Source organism: Natrix helvetica (genome assembly GCF_964273705.1).
Source record: "Natrix helvetica genome assembly, chromosome: 7".
Lineage (NCBI taxonomy): Eukaryota > Metazoa > Chordata > Lepidosauria > Squamata > Natricidae > Natrix > Natrix helvetica.
In genome coordinates, this window is record NC_138558.1 from 21995349 (window position 1) to 22010427 (window position 15079).

Sequence of the window (15079 nt, forward strand, 5' to 3'; positions counted from 1 at the left end):
CACTTAGTGATATCACTGAATACAATCCTTGCTGACTCCTAACCCAATCAATTAAAACTTCCAAAAGAATAAATATGGTCCATAATGATAAAGTCACCTGCTCTTTGACTATTGTTTCTCTGCCATGTTTAACTTACCATCGAGACAATATCTTGTATCTCTTCTTTGAGCTGATCTCTCTCCTTCTCAAGGGCTTCCTGTTTTTGTTTGAAGTCATTTCTTTCTTGGGTCAAGGCTCTTATTTTTTCTTTATCCTCCTGAAGTCTTTCCATCATGTCTGACTTTTGTGCCTCCTCGGCTTCCACTTTGGACTCCCAAGCCTTCAACTGATCTTTGAGCTCTTCCATTTCACTCAGCTTTTCACGCGCTTCATCCAGTTGTTTTTTAAGCGTGAGCAGCTCCTCTTGCTCCACGTCCTTCTCCTTGAAATCTTCCTTTTTGATAGATTGCTTTTTTTCAGGAAATTATAACATATAAGTGAAACACAATTTAATATATTGAAAATGCAGCATCAAAAGTTTTCAAATGTTGTAATTGCATTTAACTTTGTTTTGCAATAATCTTAATGAATTCCTTGCAAATACTTAAGAATCATCTCCCCTCCTCCACATTCTCCTTCCACCATCAAACAACTTGAAAATATGTAAATATATGTAAAACTGAAGCTGGTACCAAAAAGATATTTCAAGTGTATTGCAACAATATTCTATTAAACAACAATCCCTTTGAATGGATAGTCAATGTAGTATAATGGCCGTGATTAGGGGGAGGCAAAGATTCAAAAGTACTAGCAGCCTTGGATATACCCTAGAGCGTCAAACTGACAGCCTGTGAGCCAGATGCATCACTTGCAGGCCACGCCCACTCCAGCTCCGCGAAAAAACATATCGATATGTCACGTGATGCGGTGTGTTTGACACCTGTGCCCTTGAGCCATACTTAATCCCTGCTTAAACTTTTAGTATAAAAAGTAGTAGATGCATAGCAGAGCCAGGGAATATTCATGGGGCTATTACTAGGTTTAGAGATACTGAGGAGCTCACAGGAAAGCTATTTCACAGGTGATAAGTCAACTTATGCATCAGTCTGTTTTGTATCCATGATTAATGAATTCTCAGTACCTTGGCTATAAAAGGCAATTGTTTTGCCATAGGAAATTACGTCCTAAATCTTTTCTTTTAATGCAGCAGTAGATAATTCCATTCCACTTTCGGTGTGAAATTGGAAAATTAGATGAAGCAATAACAAGTTCCAACACAGTAGGCCGAGTATAAATATGGTCCATAATGATAAAGTCACCTGCTCTTTGACTACTGTTTCTCTGCCATGTTTAACTTACCATCGAGACAATATCTTGTATCTCTTCTTTGAGCTGATCTCTCTCCTTCTCAAGGGCTTCCTGTTTTTGTTTGAAGTCATTTCTTTCTTGGGTCAAGGCTCTTATTTTTTCTTTATCCTCTTGAAGTCTTTCCATCATGTCTGACTTTTGTGCCTCCTCGGCTTCCATTTTGGACTCCCAAGCCTTCAACTGATCTTTGAGCTCTTTCATTTCACTCAGCTTTTCACGCGCTTCATCCAGTTCTTTTTTAAGTATAAGCAGCTCCTCTTGCTCCACGTCCTTCTCCTCTAATTCTTCCATTTTGGTAGATTGCTTTGATTTTTCAGGAAATTATAACATATAAGTGAAACACAATTTAATATATTGAAAATGCAGCATCAAAAGTTGTCAAATGTTGTAATTGCATTTAACTTTGTTTTGCAATAATCTTATTGAATTCCTTGCAAATACAATAACAAGTTTTAACACAGTAGGCTAAGTACCAAGATGCAATTTGATACACAAAGTATAATGGGTCTAATACTTCCTGTAACTTGTATACAATGTACAGATTCATACAATGCTCCAAGTCCTAAATCTAGATTTATCCAAACATGCTGTAGTTCCTATATTCCCATAACATGTCGTGTCTAAAACAAATGTCTATGTTATAGTTTACCATGATAGCAAGTATGAATTAGGTCAAGACAACACAATTAGCAGTTTCATCTTAGCTAAGCACAGGGGGGTGGGTGGGATTGAAACATGTTAGTAAGCGGTTCTCTGCCAGCTTGCTGGGTGGGCGTGACCTACTTAGCTTGCTGCACCATGGCGGGGTTGTGTGTGTTTCGCCCTCTCCAGGCTCCGGAGACCCTCCAGAGGCTGGAAACAGGTCTGTTTTCGGACTTTCAGTAGGCCTATTTTTTGCCCTTCCCAGGCTCCGGAGGCTTTCCCCTAGCCTCCAGGAGGTAGAATGTCAGGCTCTGGAGGCTAAAAACGGGCCCATTTCCAGACTTCCAGGAGGCCCATTGTTTTCCCCTGTTAGAGCCTCTGTGTGGGGCCTGCACTTTACCTGGCATGATGATTGGGCAACGTAGTAGAGAGTCCTGGGAGGGGCGGGCCCAGCCGGTACTTGCTACAACCGGTTCTCTAAACCAGATGCAAAATTAACATCTGGTTCACCCAAACCGGTGCAAACCTGCTGAATCCCACCCCTGGCTAACTATCAAAGTATTCTACTCCAGCTTATTTCTGTTGATGTAGGCAAGGCTGCATGCACTTCTACGGCTGTTGAAATAGGCAGCATGTTGAGCAATTTAACAGTAAAACTCTTTCTGGAATGACATCCCAGATATTAAAGGCTAAGACAAAACAGTTTAATGATTCCAGTGAAGACCTGGGTGCCATATGTTGCAGTATGGGTAGTCCTGGACTTTAGTGACTTTTCACATAATATTTTCTCCTACATATGGTTGTTTTCTTAATACAGGGATGGACAATTTGATGTTCCATGTGGTAGCAGAACAGAAAAGGACAACAGAGTTGGAAGGCACCAGAATTGGAGGTCTTCTAGTTCAACCCCCTGCTCAAGCAGGAGACCCTATACGATTTCAGACAAATAGTTGTCCAGTCTCTTCTTAAAAACCTCCAATGTTGGAGCACTCCTAACTACTGGGGGCAACTACTGGTTCCACTGATTAATATCCTGAGGTTCTCAAAAAAAAAACCATGATGGTTTAGTTTCATTTTTCTGAACCGCACATGAAAAATGAATTGAAGGATGGAAATAGCCATACTCAGCAGTTATGAGGCACGATGTGCCTGTTAACACTCTTAACTTCCCTAAAAGACCAATATTTTTGGCTGCACTTAGTGATATCACTGAATACAATCCTTGCTGACTCCTAACCCAATCAATTAAAACTTCCAAAAGAATAAATATGGTCCATAATGATAAAGTCACCTGCTCTTTGACTATTGTTTCTCTGCCATGTTTAACTTACCATCGAGACAATATCTTGTATCTCTTCTTTGAGCTGATCTCTCTCCTTCTCAAGGGCTTCCTGTTTTTGTTTGAAGTCATTTCTTTCTTGGGTCAAGGCTCTTATTTTTTCTTTATCCTCCTGAAGTCTTTCCATCATGTCTGACTTTTGTGCCTCCTCGGCTTCCATTTTGGACTCCCAAGCCTTCAACTGATCTTTGAGCTCTTCCATTTCACTCAGCTTTTCATGCGCTTCATCCAGTTGTTTTTTAAGTATAAGCAGCTCCTCTTGCTCCACGTCCTTCTCCTCTAATCCTTCCTTTTTGATAGATTGCTTTTTTTCAGGAAACTATAACATATAAGTGAAACACAATTTAATATATTGAAAATGCAGCATCAAAAGTTGTCAAATGTTGAAATCGCTTTTAACATTGTTTTGCAATAATCTTAATGAATTCCTTGCAAATACTTAAGAATCATCTTCCCTTCTCCACATTCTCCTTCCACCATCAAACAACTTGAAAATATGTAAATATATGTAAAACTGAAGCTGGTACCAAAAAGACATTTTAAGTGTATTGTAACAATATTCTCTTAAACAATGATCCCTTTGAATGAATAGTCAGTGTAGTATAATGGCCGAGATTAGGGGGAGGCAAAGATTCAAAAGTACTAGCAGCCTTGGATATACCCTAGAGCAGGGGCGTCAAACTGGCGGCCTGTTGGCCGGATGCATCACTTGCAGGCCACGCCCACTCCAGCTCCGCGAAAAAACATCACAATACATCACGTGATGCGGTGTGTTTGACACCTGTGCCCTTGAGCTTACTTAATCCCTGCTTAAACTTTTAGTATAAAAAATAGTAGATGCATAGCAGAGCCAGGGAATGTTCATGGGGCTATTACTAGGTTTAGAGATACTGAGGAGCTCACAGGAAAGCTATTTTACAGGTGATAAGTCAACTTATGCATCAGTCTGTTTTGTATCCAGGATTAATGAATTCTCAGTACCTTGGCTATAAAAGGCAATTGTTTTGCCATAGGAAATTACATGCTAAATCTTTTCTTTTAATGCAGCAGCAGATAATTCCATTCCACTTTCGGTGTGAAATTGGAAAATTAGATGAAGCAATAACAAGTTCCAACACGGTAGGCTGAGTACCGAGATGCAATTTGATACACAAAGTATAATGGGTCTAATACTTCCTGTAACTTGCATACAATGTACAAATTTAGACTATGCTCCAAGTCCTAAATCTAGATTTAACCAAACATGCTGTAGTTCCTATATTCCCATAACATGCCATGTCTAAAACAAATGTCTATGTTATAGTTTACCATGATAGCAAGTATGAATTAGGTCAAGACAACACAATTAGCAGTTTCATGTTAGCTAAGCACAGGGGGTGGGTGGGATTGAAACATGTTAGTAAGCGGTTCTCTGCCAGCTTGCTGGGTGGGCGTGACCTACTTGGCTTGCTGCACCATGGCAGGGTTGTGTGTGTTTCGCCCTCTCCAGGCTCCGGAGACCCTCCAGAGGCTGGAAACAGGCCCGTTTTCGGACTTTCAGTAGGCCTATTTTTCACCCTTCCCAGCCTCCGGAGGCTTTTCCCTAGCCTCCAGGAGGTAGAATGTCAGGCTCTGGAGGCTAAAAACGGGCCTATTTCCAGACTTCCAGGAGGCCCATTGTTTTGCCCTCTTAGAGCCTCTTTGTGGGGCCTGCACTTTACCTGGCATGATGACTGGGCAACGTAGTAGAGAGTCCTGGGAGGGGCAGGCCCAGCCGGTACTTGCTACAACCGGTTCTCTGAACTGGATGCAAAATTAACATCTGGTTCACCCAAACCGGTGCAAACCTGCTGAATCCCACCCCTGGCTAACTATCAAAGTATTCTACTCCAGCTTATTTCTGTTGATGTAGGCAAGGCTGCATGCACTTCTACGGCTGTTGAAATAGGCAGCACGTTGAGCAATTTAACAGTAAAACTCTTTCTGGAATGACATCCTAGATATTAAAGGCTAAGACAAAACAGTTTAATGATTCCAGTGAAGACCTGGGTGCCATATGTTGCAGTATGGGTAGTCCTGGACTTTAGTGACTTTTCACATAATATTTTCTCCTACATATAATACAATACAATACAATACAATAGTAGAGTTGGAAGGGACCTTGGAGGTCTTCTAGTCCAACCCCTGCCTAGGCAGGAAACCCTATACCTTTTCAGACAGATGGCTATCCAACATCTTCTTAAAGACTTCCAGTGTTGGGGCATTCTACTGGTTCCACTGATTAATATCCTGAGGTTCTCCAAAAAACCCTATGATGGTTTAGTTGCATTTTTCTGAACCGCACATGTAAAATGAATGTAAGGATGGAAATAGCCATACTTAGCATTTATGAGGGACGATGTGCCTGTTATCACTCTTAACTTCCCTAAAAGACCAATATTTTTGGCTGCACTTAGTGATATCACTGAATACAATCTTTGCTGACTCCTAACCCAATCAATTAAAACCTCCAAAAGAATAAATATGGTCCATAATGACAAAGTCACCTGCTTCTCTGCCATGTTTAACTTACCATCGAGACAATATCTTGTATCTCTTCTTTGAGCTGATCTCTCTCCTTCTCAAGGGCTTCCTGTTTTTGTTTGAAGTCATTTCTTTCTTGGGTCAAGGCTCTTATTTTTTCTTTATCCTCCTGAAGTCTTTCCATCACGTCTGACTTTTGTGCCTCCTCGGCTTCCCTTTTGGACTCCCAAGCCTTCAACTGACCTTTGAGCTCTTCCATTTCACTCAGCTTTTCATGCGCTTCATCCAGTTGTTTTTTAAGTGTGAGAAGCTCCTCTTGTTCCAAGTCCTTCTCCTTGAAATCTTCCTTTTTGGTAGATCGCTTTGATTTTTCAGGAAATTATAACATATAAGTGAAACACAATTTAATATGTTGAAAATCCAGCATCAAAAGTTGTCAAATATTGAAATCGCTTTTAACTTTGTTTTGCAATAATCTTAATGAATTCCTTGCAAATACAATAACAAGTTTTAACACAGTAGGCTAAGTACCAAGAGGCCAATTTTTCGCCCTCCCAGAGCCTCCACGTGGGACCTGCACTTTACCTGGCCACGTAGAGACTCCAGGAAGGGACGGGGCCAGCTGGTCCTTGCAACAACCGGTTCGCTTAACCGGATGCAAAATTAACATCTGGTTCGCCCAAACCGGTGCAAACCTGCTGAATTCCACCCCTGGCTAAGCATCACATACTATTCTACTCCAGCTTATTTCTGTTGATGTAGGCAAGGCTGCATGCACTTCTACGGCTGTTGAAATAGGCAGCACGTTGAGCAATTTAACAGTAAAACTCTTTCTGGAATGACATCCCAGATATTAAAGGCTAAGACAAAACAGTTTAATGATTCCAGTGAAGACCTGGGTGCTATATGTTGCAGTATGGGTAGTCCTGGACTTTAGTGACTTTTCACATAATATTTTCTCCTACATACAATACAATACAATACAATACAATAGTAGAGTTGGAAGGGACCTTGGAGGTCTTCTAGTCCAACCCTTGCCTAGGCAGGAAACCCTATACCTTTTCAGACAGATGGCTATCCAACATCTTCTTAAAGACTTCCAGTGTTGGGGCATTCTACTGGTTCCACTGATTAATATCCTGAGGTTTCCCAAAAAGCCCTATGATGGTTTACTTGCATTTTTCTGAACCGCACATGTAAAATGAATGTAAGGATGGAAATAGCCATACTCAGCATTTATGAGGGACGATGTGCCTGTTATCACTCTTAACTTCCCTAAAAGACCAATATTTTTGGCTGCACTTAGTGATATCACTGAATACAATCCTTGCTGACTCCTAACCCAATCAATTAAAAGTTCCAAAAGAATAAATATGGTCCATAATGACAAAGTCACCTGCTTCTCTGCCATGTTTAACTTACCATCGAGACAATATCTTGTATCTCTTCTTTGAGCTGATCTCTCTCCTTCTCAAGGGCTTCCTGTTTTTGTTTGAAGTCATTTCTTTCTTGGGTCAAGGCTCTTATTTTTTCTCTATCCTCCTGAAGTCTTTCCGTCATGTCTGACTTTTGTGCCTCCTCGGCTTCCACTTTGGACTCCCAAGCCTTCAACTGACCTTTGAGCTCTTCCATTTCACTCAGCTTTTCATGCGCTTCATCCAGTTGTTTTTTAAGTGTGAGAAGCTCCTCTTGTTCCAAGTCCTTCCCCTCAAATTCTTCCTTTTTGGTAGATTGCTTTTTTTTCAGGAAATTATAACATATATGTGAAGCACAATTTAATATATTGAAAAGTTGTATATTGAAAATGCAGCATCAAAAATTGTCAAATGTTGAAATCGCTTTTAACTTTGTTTTGCAATAATCTTAATGAATTCCTTGCAAATACTTAAGACGTTTTAAGTGTATTGTAACAATATTCTCTTAAACAATGATCCCTTTGAATGGATAGTCAGTGTAGTATAATGGCCAAGACTACGGGGAGGCAAAGATTCAAGAGTACTAGCAGCCTTGGATATACCCTAGAGGAGAGGCATCAAACTGGCGGCCTGTGGGGCAGATGCATCACTTGCAGCCCACGCCCACTCCAGCTCCCGAAAAAACATCACGATACGTCACGTGACGGCAAAATGACGCGGTGTGTTTGACACCTGTCCCCTTGGGCCATACTGAATCCCTGCTTAAACTTTTAGTATAAAAAATAGTAGATGCATAGCAGAGCCAGGGAATATTCATGGGGCTATTCCTCGGTTTAGAGATACTGAGGAGCTCAAAGGAAAGGTATTTCAGAGGTGATAAGTCAACTTATGCATCAGTCTGTTTTTTATCCATGGTTAATGAATTCTCAGTACTTTGGCATGGGAAATTTCCTGCTAAATCTTTTCTTTGAAAGCAGCAGCAGATAATTCCATTCCACTTTCGGTGTGAAATTGGAAAATTAAACAAAGCAATAACAATAGTAATAAGCAAGAGGCACCTAAGCTCCATTACTGTTGGCTGAGTTCCCAGATGCAATTTGATACACAAAATATAATGGGTCTAATATGTCCTGTAAATTGGATACAATGTACAGATTCATACAATGCCCCCAAGTCCTAAATCTAGATTTAACCAAACATGCTGTAGTTCCTATGTTCACATAACATGCCTTGTCTGAAAGAAACATCTATGTCCATGATGGCTAACCTATGGCACGCGTGCCGCAGAGGGCACGCAAGCTGTCGCCCCAACTGTTCGCTGTGCATGTGTTAATGTATCTATTGACTTATCATATTAAATGGGCACTTACCTCTTGGGTATTATAACTGATGGAAGTATTGAGACTTCCATTGGAACAGGAATCTATTTGTGTTTTCATGGATTTGTCTTCTTCAGCCACAGCCAAGGATTTCTGCTGCAATTTACCACATGGCTGCCTGAGTTCTTCAAAAGCTACGGTGTGTCCTCTCATCACTTCATCATTTGTTAAATCCATTTTGGATGCCACTGTTTGAGTTGCTTCATGAAACATTTTCTCTTTTTCAGCAACTTGAGACAGCAACATTTCTTTTTCTGACATCAGCAAAGCAATTGTGTCGTTTTTTTCAACAATCTGGTAATAAAACCAAAAGCATATATTATGAACAAAATATGGGAGAACAGCTCTTGGTGTTTTCGTTATGTTTTAAAAATTAACTAGATAATAATGGAAGATAATTGTTTGGGATTCTTGGTTTGCTTCTCTTAACGGGAATCAATTTGATGTCTGTCATTATTCCAAAACTAATCAAAAGATTATCTGTTGTAATCTTGCTTTAGTCTTAAAAAGAAATCTTGTAGGGACTTGCTCTATTTTCCTAGCTGAAGTCTATTACTGCTTATCACACTTTGCCAATCAATCCTATCTTCTAACAAATTCTGTATTCCCCACTTTTAGCAATCTAACACCCAAAATTCCATTCTCTAAATATGAAAGAAACTGGAAGTTAAAGCAACAAAATAACACTGTGATTTCTAATTCAATTTTCAAATGCTTTTGAATCAAGCAAGCAGCTGCCTCTTTTTTCAGGATTGAGTACTGGTTTGGAAGCTACTCCAAGAAACAACTATTGATTTTGCTAGGAGCCTGTTCCAAAGTCACTGTGTAAAGCCCTCGCAACTAATCACTGACTTTCTGCTAAAAGTCAATAAAATTGTTTACAATGCTGAAATAGGTCACTAGTGCTAGAAGTCTGTTTTAGGAAACAGTAAAGAAAATAAACTTTATTCTGAAAAGAGAAAACATTTCACTTGAAAATGTAAGTATTGCTATATGAAATGGTATTGAATAATAGCCAGTGATTCATGCAATATTTTTTACTTCTTTATGTAAGATTTCAAGATCTGATCCAGAGTTTGCTTCTGATAAACCAGCCAACTTTTCCTTTAAATCCACGTTCTCGTCCAAGGCTTTATTAAGCTGATTTTTTAAATCCTCCATTTCCCCTCCCAACTCCATATATGGTAGCAAGCCTGGAAAAGAGAGGGAAAAACGTATCACGGAAATGAATGACAACTGTGCTATGTTGACTGGATTGCTCTATACCAGTGATGGCGAACCTATGGCACGCGTGCCACAGGTGGCACGCGGAGCCGTTTGTCAGGGCATGCGAGGCGCTGCCCTGTCAGCTGGCCAGTTGAGTTCACCTTTTAAAAACCTATTTTTCGCTTTTCCAGGCTCCAGAGGCTTTATATGAGCCTGGGGAGGGCGAAAAGAGCCTCCCCCCCCCGGAGGCTTCAGGGACCGTCCGGAGGTTTCCCTGACGCCCTCAGAGCGCTTTGCTCGGAGGGTCCCTAAACCCTTCGGAGCGCTTAAAACGACCCTCCGAGCAACCCGGAAGTCACTTCCGGTTTGCTCGGAGGCTGGTTTTAAGCCTTCCAAAGGCTTCAGGGTAGCCTCTGGACGGTCCCTGAAGCCTCCGGAGGGCCTCGGGGGGGCGGGGGAGGCTCTTTTCGCCCTCCCCAGACTCCTATAAAGCCTCTGGAGCCTGGGGAGGGCGAAAAAAGCATGTTAAAATGGGGGGGGTGTTTGCACCTTGTGCGTGCATGCACACTGGGGGGTCGCGCATTGTGTTATGAGTGCGGCACGCCCGCACACGACCCCCCTGCGCTCCCCCCCTTGTGGCACGCGAGCCAAAAAAGGTTCGCCATCGCTGCTCTATACATAGGAAGCTACATCATGGGGAACCCATATCATCAACGGTTCTTTCGTTTTCATGAACTTTTGCTGTCTTACTTATAAATACTGGAGATTAAATCTTGGACTATACAGTAAAGAATACTGTATATCTTTGAGCTGTAGCCCCAGTTCTTATTTTTTATACATTTTAGGTAGGGTGAAATTTCTTGTTAAAATGCAGAGTAATTCATATCCTGAGTTTTGCAAATTACATTGCTGACGGAAACAGAAAAACAGTGACATAACAACAAAAGCCACTCTCCCTTACATCCCTAAAAAATAAAACTTTGCTGCTCATACAGTTTGGCTTATTTCCTCTCTGTTCCTTTTCTTAGTTATGCAGTTTCCTTTCTCCATTTTGATTTTTTGAGTTTTGAGTTTTGATTTTCAGAACAATCTTTAATTTTGAAACTCCCGAGCAGCAGTTATATCCTTTTTCTTAAATATAGGAAAGGCAACTACAAATTGGAATCCAGGCAACCCATTTTAAGTGGAAAAATAACTGAGTATATTTTTTAATGGTAGCTGCAATAGTTTTGTTAAAAGAGATCCTGCAACTAAATTAAACGTCTCATCAAATGCCTATGAGGTGAATGAAAACCTAAAGTATATTTGATAAGCTTTAAAATACTACAAAACTTTTTGGTGGTTTTATTATAGATGGCTGAGATATCTCCTTCACTAGATTTTTTTTTAAAATCTCAATTTGGAAAGGGGGGGAAGGAGGCTCAAATTGTGCGCAAGAAATAAAAGCAAACCAAGCCACATAAAAAATAAGCAAAACCTAAAAAAAAAAAAAAAACAAAGCAACATGACAGAAAAAAATAAGACACCTTCCCATTCTGACTTCTCAAAATCCTTCCTGAAACACTGCAGATTTAATTTAATGCAACCTTTCCCAACCCACATGTACTGGAATTACAACTCCTAGTATTCCTACCAGCATTCTACTGACTTTAAATTGGAAAACTTTTTCCTCAGCATTTAGGATTTCATAAAGGACAAAGGAATACCTTTTGAATTGTTAACTTCCACTAGTGAGGTCAGCTTTGCATTTTCTTGCATGTAATACTGTAGCTCTTTCTGGAGATCAGACTGCATTTTTTTATAGTTGGCTTTTCCTGTTTCTAATTGGGTCTTGTAGCTTCCAAGATCTTTTTCAATTTGATTGCAAGTATCTGAGAGCTGGTTCTATATGGGAATGAGTTAGCATCAGAGGTGGGCCGCACATATTTTAACAACCGGTTTGCCGACAATGTGAGTGCATGCACGCTTCACGCACGCACTTCGCACACGCACGCTTCGCACACACACGCTTTGTATGCGCAACACCTAAAACAAGGCTTTTCCGATGGGGAAGGTTTCTTGCACAACCTGCTAGGTCAGCCATGGTTAGTAGAACAAGTGAGACACACAAATCAGCTGGGTTGTGGGACAGGGCAAGAGAGCCGGAAAATGAGATATCTAGGACCAGACAGCATCGGGGCAGGGCCAGCCGGTGCTCAGAACTACCGGTTTGAGTGAACCAGTCCAAAACGGGAGCAGCCAACCGTTGGTTAGTACAGTATGAACATGAACATCCAAGTACAGATTGGCAATGTACAACAAACACAGTTTGCTCTGTGATTTCCGCTTTCTGGCTTACAAGAAAACCATCTTAGGCAGCATTGCCTCACACACACACCTTCAAATTGTCACTAGATTCATTCTAGGAATTATCAGCAGCATAATCTACAAGATGAGATGAGATCTTAAACTTAAATCTCTATTGTGGTAGGCTCCTTAATGTTATCTTCTTCTGAATGTACATCGGATCCTGGGAAAAGATGCCTCCAGTTTTTTTTTAAAATCATTTCGCTTACCATTTACATAACAGTCTTCTAATGAGAAACAAATAACTTTTTTACAAACAAACATGTTCTAGAGTTTTGAAACAGGTTTTCAGCAGCTAATTTTTATTTTTATTTTCTTACCATTTTTTCTTTCAGTGTTATATTTTCACTTTGGAGGAATGCAGATTCTTTCTTAGCATCCAGGGCAACTGCTTCAGCATCTCTGAGGGACTGCTTTAACTCTTGCACTTCATCCCGTTTTTTCCTTGGAGTTTGCTGCAAGCATGAAGATTGTGATAGTGTGGTTTAAGCAGAGATAACTATTCTATCAAGGAAAAATGAAAACTATTTTTTTTTGGTATGGTTGATGGGTTGTGGCCAGGAAAGTTAAAACAGATGATTCATAAATTTATTTTCGCAATCGCCACATCATGATGAATTTCAATTTAAAAAAAACAACAGAGGTAAAGCCTAAATACCAGGGGTGTCAAACTTGAGTCGTCACATGATGTATTGCAACTTCCACCCCCCTTTGCTAAACCGGGCAGGGGCATGGCCAGCACATGATGCATCCAGCCCACGGGCCACGAGTTTGACACCCCTGCTATATATTATCCTTTACTGGCTCCATTTTGCTGCTTCGGTTATCACAAAACAGGACAAAAATATCAGCAAAATGTTCACTCCTTGGGAGAAATTATGATCACTTCTATAGCTCTGAAAACTGAACTCACTTTAGAAATGCATCCTCAGCCATAATAATATGTTAACCCATGCTATTATATTTATATGAAAAAAAATCACATTGATTTATAGAAAATTTGTATACAAGTAGCCCCCAACTTACAACAGTTCATTTAGTGACCAAAGTTACAATGGCACTGAAAAAACTGACTCACCACTGTTTTTCATACTTATGGCTATTACTGCATTCTCGTACTCATGTGATCAAAAATCAGATCCTTGGCAACTGATTCATATTTATCATGGCTGCAATGTCCAAGGGTCATATGATCACCTTGTGTACCCTTTCTCACAAGCAAAGCCAATGGGGAAGCCGGATTCACTTAACAATTGGGTCATTAATTTAACACCTGCAGCGATTCACTTAACAACTGTGACAAGATAGGTTGTAACATGGGGCAAAATTCACTTAACAAATGTCTCTCTTAGGAACAGAAACATCGACCTCAACTGTGTTTGTAAGTTGAGGACTAATTGTATTTATCAAATTGTCCCAAGACTGCTCAATGGACAATGAATGCTAACTATTGGAATATTGGCTCTAATGATTACTTGGAAAATGCAGTAAAAGTTTCTAAGTGATTGGGTTTAGACATGATAACAAACTTGATTTTTGACAGACTTGATTTTCATTAAAATCAAGTTTTGTTAAATAAGAAACAACTTGCTAGCTTCCCACAATATGTTAAACCCGAACCAAAGAAATCATATTATAGCTTAGAATTATCTCTCCTTGTGAATCAGGCCAATGCGATAATAACACCATGAGAATTTGTATCTCTCTCTATCCATGTAGCAAACCAAACTTTTGGACATGGTTTAGCCACATGGAAATATCATTCATTCTCCAATCACTCACTGGAAATTGTGAAAATACATCAACTGACAAGAGCTCTTATTAATAACTTGTGTTAACTTTTGTAACTTCTACAAATTATTTGCTTTGCCTAGAAAACTTGATAAATTTACTTCGGGGTGTCAAATTTGCAATGTCACGTTGTTGTCACATGTCATATCATGACTCCCCCCCCCACCGTGCGCTGAACCGGGGATGGGCATGGCCAGTGCATGACACATCTGGCCCTCGGGCCCCAAGTTTGACACCCCTGCTCTATGTGATAGTCTAGAGCAGTGTTTCTCAAACTTGGTGACTTTAAGTCCTGTGGACTTCAACTCCCAGAATTCCCCAGCCAGCTATGCTTTTCATGAGAGGGACGTGGTGGCTCAGTGGCTAAGATGCTGAGCTTGTCAATCAGAAGGTCGGCAGTTCGAATCCCTAGCGTCGCGTAACAGAGTGAGCGCCCCTTACTTGTCCTAGCTTCTGCCAACCTAACAGTTTGAAAGCATGTAAAAATGCAAGTAAAAAAATAGGAACCATCTTTGTTAGAAAGGTAACAGCGTTCCGTGCGCTTTCGGCATTTAGTCATGCTGGCCACATGACCACGGAGATGTTTTTGGACAGAGCTGGCTCTTCAGCTTTGAAACAGAGATGAGCACCGCCTCCTAGAGTCTGGAACGACTACTACGTATGTATTAGGGGAACCTTTACCTTTTATGCTTTTCATGGTTCACTTACTAAATACACAATTAATTAAGAAGTTTCAGACTTACTATTAAAATGGTTGTATCATTTTTGTCTTTTCTAAACTCTTCTACAAGGCTTTTAAGTTTCTTATTGTGCTCTTCCAACGCTGTGATTCTTTCCTCTTGTTCCTTGCACTGCATGTCTTTTGAGTTTATTTCTTGCTATAAAACAAACAAAAAGGTATATCTCAAACACATTCAGTACATGCTATACTAAATACAAAGGAATTGCCCCCATTCAATATCGCCATTCCATTAAAAAAAAAAGGGAAACCCGGCAACCACAACCAGCTCACCTGAAGGTCTTGATTGTATATTTCTGCATTTGAAATTATAGCCTTTAAGTTGGTAATTTCATGCATTAGTTGCATCTGTGGAGCAAGTGAAGCAAATAG

The 15079-nt window shown here is 40.3% G+C and overlaps 1 protein-coding gene across 1 annotated transcript in view; it reads right to left on the reverse strand.

The window, feature by feature from the left end:
- CENPE (centromere protein E) overlaps positions 1 to 15079 on the reverse strand; it is a 75867-nt gene that overhangs the window by 35709 nt on the left and 25079 nt on the right. The window contains exons 18-28 of the mRNA XM_081960011.1: positions 14981 to 15055; positions 14712 to 14846; positions 12498 to 12632; positions 11538 to 11715; positions 9667 to 9818; positions 8617 to 8919; positions 7254 to 7565; positions 5881 to 6192; positions 3322 to 3648; positions 1340 to 1651; positions 138 to 449 (exon numbers count right to left, since the gene is read on the reverse strand). Coding sequence (XP_081816137.1) covers positions 138 to 449; positions 1340 to 1651; positions 3322 to 3648; positions 5881 to 6192; positions 7254 to 7565; positions 8617 to 8919; positions 9667 to 9818; positions 11538 to 11715; positions 12498 to 12632; positions 14712 to 14846; positions 14981 to 15055 — 2553 coding nt within the window. The remainder of the gene's footprint in view (positions 1 to 137; positions 450 to 1339; positions 1652 to 3321; positions 3649 to 5880; positions 6193 to 7253; positions 7566 to 8616; positions 8920 to 9666; positions 9819 to 11537; positions 11716 to 12497; positions 12633 to 14711; positions 14847 to 14980; positions 15056 to 15079) is intronic.